The sequence below is a fragment of the Physeter macrocephalus genome, chromosome 11 (genome assembly GCF_002837175.3).
Source record: "Physeter macrocephalus isolate SW-GA chromosome 11, ASM283717v5, whole genome shotgun sequence".
Taxonomy (NCBI): domain Eukaryota; kingdom Metazoa; phylum Chordata; class Mammalia; order Artiodactyla; family Physeteridae; genus Physeter; species Physeter macrocephalus.
This window is the reverse complement of record NC_041224.1, coordinates 177,922,695-177,929,455: the sequence shown is the minus strand read 5'-3', so window position 1 is coordinate 177,929,455 and position 6,761 is coordinate 177,922,695. Positions and strand designations below refer to the sequence as shown.

At 55.1% G+C, this 6,761-nt stretch overlaps 1 protein-coding gene across 2 annotated transcripts in view; it reads left to right on the top strand.

The window, feature by feature from the left end:
• Positions 1 to 1,017: 1,017 nt before the first annotated feature.
• The window catches only part of DEGS2 (delta 4-desaturase, sphingolipid 2), a 20,136-nt gene continuing 14,392 nt past the window's right edge, over positions 1,018 to 6,761 (top strand). For both annotated transcript variants that reach the window (XM_007109078.3, XM_028495527.2), the window contains exon 1: positions 1,018 to 1,130. In XM_007109078.3, the coding sequence (XP_007109140.1) occupies positions 1,049 to 1,130 (82 nt within the window). In that variant the 5' untranslated portion in view covers positions 1,018 to 1,048. The remainder of the gene's footprint in view (positions 1,131 to 6,761) is intronic.

Sequence of the window (6,761 nt, the reverse complement as noted above, 5' to 3'; positions counted from 1 at the left end):
TTGTGGGAGACTGGAGGGAGGCTCACCATTATTATCTGCCCACCTTGTGGTACCTCTGGCTGCCAGGCCAGTCTGCTACCTAGGCAGCTCCTACAGGCTGGGCTCCAGGTACATGAGGTAGTACACCATACAAAGCTCCAAAGGAGCAAGAGGAGGCCGGGAGGAATCCCTGAGAAGGTGAAATGAGGGGCCCTGTGCCCCCACTCCCCACAAACCAGACTCTCCATTCTGACAATTTTTGGATTCTTCCAAGTCCCAGCCTTTGCAGCTTCTGTTCCCTCTACCACCAATGCCCTTGCCCTTCTTTAGCTGTTGAACTCCTACTCATCCTTTGAAGCCTAATACAAAACACCCCTCTTCTGCACCTTAGTTGTCCCAGGACCTACCTGTGTCATAGCACGAATCATCCTAAGTCATTAATAGGCCTCTTCCATGCCTGTGTCCCTGTCGCTCGATTTCCCTGAAGGCAGGGGCGGGGCTGACTCACTCCCTCGAAGCTGCAGACACCTCACTGTCCTCTGCCTTATTGCATGAAAGGAGTGGGTAGGGGAAGGGAGAATCGCTGTGGCGAACCTTTCCCGAGCCCTATCTGTTTACCAGCACTGTCGCATCCATTTAATCTCTACCCTCCAACCCCTGCCCCGTGCCAGGTGGGCGCTCTCACCGGCGGGTCTGTAGGGGCAGGGGTGGCAGGTGCGCGAGTGGCCCTGGGCCGCGGAGAGAACTGGTGCTCAGCCGCGGGGGGGGGGCCTCAGTGAAACCGAGGGAACGGGGCGTCGCCACACAACGTGGAGTCCGGGGACTCTGCACGGGTTGCGTCCTAGCAGTCACATTTTCCAGCCGAGGTAACTGAGGCTCCGAGAGCCCCGGGGACCCGCCTCTGCCCCGACACAGGGCCGCGCCCAGGTCTGGCGGCAGAGGCGCTCCGGGCCCCGCCCCCGGAGGCCCCGCCCCCGGAGGCCCCGCCCCGAGCCCGAACTGGTCCTCGCGCAGAGCAGGGCGACAGGTGGACGGGAGCCGAACCCTGAGCCGCGCTCCCGGCCCCACCATGGGCAACAGCGCGGGCCGCAGCGACTTCGAGTGGGTCTACACGGACCAGCCGCACACGCAGCGGCGCAAGGAGATGCTCGGTGAGCTCGGGCCCCAGGTGGGGACAGCCCGGGGGCCGTCTGGTGTCCCGGGCCAGCCCGAGCCCAGGGGGTCGCTCCTGCGGGTCCGGAGCCCACCAGGCCCTGCCCTACCTCTGCTCCAGAGAGGGTAGGAGCGCCATCCCCCTCCCTCAGCGTCCCCGGCTCGGGGTTCCTGAGGGTCCCCAGCTCCGGCCTGGAACTCCCCTCGCGTCTCTGCCTCTGTCCTGGGATCTAAGACCCGAGGACCCGAGCCCAGATCCGCGCGTCAGGGGAGCGCGTCTCAGCTGCTCCATCCTGGCTGTGGGACGCGAGCCACTCCCAGGGCCCGGACCAGGGCTTGAACTCTGGGGAGAGGTCGCAGCGCAGAGGTCGGCCCCAGGGACTGTCTTTGTACGGGATGCGCCGCCCCCCCCTTTGGAAGGCAGCTCCGCAGCCATCTGTCCTCCGCCGCACCCCGGGCTCCTATGTGCGCTGAGCGCCGGGGTCCCGGAGGCCCAGCCGGAGAAGCCGCCAAGCCCACCCCCAATCCCGGAGTTTAGCGCAGATTGAGCGCCTCGAAGGAAGCAAACGCTGAACCAGAGAGACAAGTTTTTTAAAAACAAAGACTGTACCAAAGAGTCTGTCCTTTCATTTTATAGCCTAATACACGGTGGCCCGCCTCTCTGTCGTTTAGTGTCCCGGGAGGTCATTTTTACCTACGTGGTCACCCATCCTCTGGATTCACCCATCCTTTGGATTCACCCATCCTGATGGGCTCCATCCCTCTCTCAGGAAGACCCAGGATGTACAGTCCTTTACCTGCAATTAGGGGTTAAAGGGCTCGCACTTCCAGAACAGCTTTTACTAGGTGCCACCAAATCGCCTTTGCAGTGCCGGGCCAGCTTCCAGCCGGGTGGAAGCTGGTTCCACCTTCCAGCAGGTTCCCCTGCCCCAGAATCCGTCGCCATTTCACCACACCCTCGCCTACACCTGGGGTTGGCAAACGTTTTTAATCAATCTTTACCAAGCAGATTGACAAAACAATACTATTTCATTGTGGGTTTAATTTTTAATTTGATGATTGGTTTCAATGTTTAATTGGCCATTAAAATTTTTTTTTTTCCTCTTGGCTTGGTCTTTTGCTTGTTGGTGTTAGAGCTCTTTGTATAGAGGCTTTTAACCCTTTGTCTTATACATTGCAAATCTTTTTCCCTTTATAGTCACAAAAGCTTTTTTGCTTTTTTAAAAATGCATTTGAATAGGTTGGCTTTTTTTTCTTTAGAATTTTCCCTTTGGTGTCTTCCTGCTCCACCCCAAGACTAGGGAAATATCTGTCCTATTACCTTTCAGACACCGGATGCATTGAGTGGTTAGTGTATGACTGTGCCCCGCCGTTGCTGGGGGTTCAGGGCCTAGAGACCCCTGGGTGGGTCTGTAACGTCTGTGGTTTTCTCCTGTGAGGTGAGCAATAACCCAGCACTATTTACGCCTGCGAGCTTCCTGCAGGTGGCTCAGAGGGCGCTTGGTGATCATCTGGTCCTCCCTCCCCCACAGAGCACAGGCATCTTGGCTGCTGTCTCTCAGCAGTTTCAAGGCAGGGCTGTGTTTCCTTCCCCTCCCCTGGCTGTCCCCCACCTCCCCCTTACAGGACTCACTGGGCACCTGGCCCCAGGTGGAGAAGGCTGCGGGATGTATCCTGGCCCACAGAGCTGCCTGGAGGGATCCAGACACTCTGGGCTGCAGACTTACTTTCCCAATCTGCATAATGGGCCCCATCTTCCTTTATGGAGGAGTGGGTATGAGGATAAAAGGAGAGCTTGGGTGAGAAGGTCCTCAGTGTGGTACCCAGCAGGCCAGGACATGGAGAATGATCTGTCTCTCAAGAGGGAAGCCACAGACCCTGGAACCAATCCAGGAAGCATCCTGGACAGGGTGGCTGGGAAGCCTGGAAGACTTGGAGGAGAGGGAGGTGACTTGGGCCAGGGTGGGGACAGCACAAGTTCCCAAGCGCTGGCTCTCCAGGGAGTTTTGCAAATTCCCTCTGTGCACTGGGTGCTGTGGATTCCTCCCCACGCGTCCAGTTTTGAGCTAACGAACTTGGAATGTGCCGCCCCCCCTCCCTCTCAGGCATTTGCACGTGCTCTTCCTCCGCCTGGGGGACCTTCCTTGCTACTCTGCCCCACTCGCTTTTGCTCAGTCTTCCCTCCTGTGGGAATTATCCTCCCTCCCCCACCCCACCCCCGAGCCTGGGCCAGGGGAGGGTGCTTCAGGGGGATTCCCCTCCACTGCTCCAGCCCATCGGGTCCTTATCTCTCTGGGGCACGTCACATGGGTCTAGACCTTGGCTGTGAGCTCATCTCCTGGCAAGGACAACACCCACTCATTAGCCATGTGACCCTGGGCAAGTCAATAAGCAGATGAGGAAACTGAGGTTTGATTGAGTTAAAAGGGGTGAATTGTAGCACTTTCTTTTTGGAGTGGTTGTGCAGATTTTTAAAAAAATATCACTTTTATTTTTTAAAAAAATATTTATTTATTTGGTTGCAACAGGTCTTAGTTGTGGCTCGTTGGCTCCTTAGCTGTGGCATGCAAACTCTTAGTTGCGGCATGCATGTGGCATCTAGTTCCCCAACCAGGGATGGAACCTGGGCCCCCTGCACTGGGAGCGCAGAGTCTTAAACACTGTGCCACCAGGGAAGTCCCTGTTGTGCAGATTAAATGAGGTGGTGTTCATGCTTAGCCCAGAACTCAACAAAATGTTAGCTGCGATGATAATTATTACCTCTTGCAGAAAGGCCCGTGTTTTCCCCAAGGACAGGGAATGCCTTTCCATCTCTGTTTTCCTGAAGCTTGCGCAGTTCCCAGCCTGAGGGAAATCCTATGTGTAACTGTCAGTCTCTCTTTACAGAGGAGGCCCCAGAGTGGGGCTCAGAGAGCGGAAGTGACTTGCCTAGGGCCACACAGCTCAGTGGCCACAGAGGCCAAGTTGGTGTTCAGGCAGGGATGTGCTCCAGTCCCAGCCAGCTGGCTGCTGTGGCCCAGACCAAGCTCCTTGGGGGCCACTGGATGCTCAAAGATCCTAATCTTGAAGTCAGAACCCAGGAAGTCCTCGCATAGAGCTGGTTGCCGTGCTCTTCGGGCAGAACCAAAGTCCATCTCCAGATCCTGCCTGGATGGGGACATGCCTTGCAGGCCAGGGCTGAGGCTCCCTGTGCTGCGAGGGCAGGAACGGAGCCGGTGAGACTCTGGTCACATTGGAGATCAGAGTCCAAGCCAGGTGTGCCCAGCGGAATAAGAAGCAGGGTTTGAATTTGTCTTTTCAAAAACAAATAGCTTTGAGATTTTTTGTTTTTTGTGTTTTCCCATGTATGTGCCCTTTCATAAGTAAAAAAAAAAAAAAAAAAATCAAATAATCAAAAAATAATCAAAGGAAAGCAAGGAAGTGAGGCTCTGGATTATTTGCTCACGAAAGGCCCTGGGGTGGGCGTAGGGGTCTCTGAGTGGCGAGCGGTAAAATCCAGAACAGAACTGGCGACGCTCTCAGGCGCATCCCTGGAGGCTCCTCACCCAACCACAGAGATGCTGGAGCCAGGGGTGGAGGGCCGGCCGGCCACACGGCCATTCTCCCCGCCCGTCCTTGCTGCAGTCAGCCTTCTCCTCGTCCTCCAGGCGGGCTGCAGCCTGTGTCCACCCAGCTCTGAGATTCCCACAGAAGAGAGAGAGGTGCCTCTCTCCCCTTCTGCCCTGAGTAGCCCGTCCTCCCCTTGAGCCAGCTAATCTCTGGCCAGAGCTGTGAGTCCTCTGATTGGCCAGTGGGCAGGGGGCCGTGATGGGCAAGCCGCACAGTATCCCATTGTGACGGCAGAGAGTTGCAGCTCTACGGGAAAGGGGTGCTGTGATCCTAAGTTGGGTGGGGAGGGAGGGGTGCTGGGTGCATGGGCGCACAGCAACACAGACAATAGGTGATCCCTGGGACCCTATTTTTTAAAAAAATATTTATTTACCTGGGTCTTAGTTGCGGCATGTGGGATCTAGCGCCCCCAGGCTCCTGAATTGGGACCGTGGCGTCTTACCCGCTGGACCACCAGGGAGTCCCTCTAGGACCCTATTTGAGCTGATTGTGTCCTCCCTGGCTCGAATCCTCCAAGGGCTTCCCTTCCTGAAATCTCATCTCTGCTCTGCATATTGGCACCCCATGCTCTGGCCCCTGCCCTTTCTCCTTACTTTCTGCTCTCTGGCCACTTGGTGGAATATACCCCCCATCTGCCCATTTCCTACTTCATGGCTTTTGCAAATGCTGTTTCCTCTGCTTGAATTCTTTTTCCCTACTCTTCGTCTATGGAACTCCTATGTATCCTTCAGGCCTCAGCCTAAATGTCCCTTTCTCAGAAACACTGTCTAACAGCGCGTGCCCTCACACACGGTATGCTGGGAAATATTAAACAATCAGTGGAATCTCTGGAGGGAACAAAAGACCCTGATTCGCAAATTGGCATTTGCCAATTTTTATAGCTATTTCCATCATGGCCAAGTTCAGACTACCAACGTGCATCACTGCCCATGGAGTTGGGGAGAGAGCCGTATATTTGGGCGCTTGCCAGCGGCAGGCATAGGCTGGTTGCCCACACCACAGTCTACCCCCGTCTCTGCCGCCCAGCTATTCCTCCCCTATCCTTCCGTGAGGTGCCGCGCACTGTTGCCTTGTGACCTTTGCTCCCATCTGTAATTCTACGTTGATGTGTGGGGTGATAGCTTTGTCTGACTCTTTTACTCAACTCTGAGCTTCCCAAGGGCAGGGCCAGGCCCACCTCCACCAGTGCCCTTCTCAGCGAGGCTGAATGAGGCAGTAGGCACCTACCAAAGCTTGAGCATCTCTAGTCCAACCTGCCATGACCGTCGCAGGGTTTCCCTCCCTCCAGAGGTGCCAGGGACCTGTCGGCCACAGCTCAGAGCATGCGGTTTAATCCTTGCCAGCTGGAGAGCAGGGAGACATCCCGTTGTTGTTTTTTTCCCCCTAATATCTATCTATCTATCTATCTATTTGGCTGTGCTGGGTCTTAGTTGGCACGTGGGATCTTTAGTTGCCACACACTGGATCTTTTTAGTTGCGGACATGTTGGATCTTTAGTTGCAGCACGTGGGATCTTTAGTTGTGGCATGCAAACTCTTAGTTGCGGCCTGTGGGATCTAGTTCCCTGACCAGGTATTGAACGTTGGCCCCCTGCATTGGGAGCGCAGAGTCCCAGGCACTGGACCACCAGGAAAGTACTGAGACATCCCGTTTTAATTGGCACTTCTGAGCTGATTAGTGAGGCTGAGTGTTTCTTCCATGATTTCACTGTCTTTCTCCTTGTGTGAATTTTCGACTCATGTCCTTTTTCTATTGGAGGAGTCCTTTTCCTGGAACTGTAGGAGTCTTTTATACATGACTTGTAGTGGCCCTGCTTTTGCCACATGTAACAAGAATCTTCCCATATCTGTCCTTTGTCTTTTCACTTGGAACTTTTTTTTTTTTTTTTTTTTGAGGCGGGGTGCGCACTGCACGTCATGTGGAAACTTAGCTCCCTGACCAGGGATTGAACCCGCACCCCTGCATTGGAAGCGTGGAGTCTTAACCGCTGGACCGCCAGGGAAGTCCTGGAACATTTATTT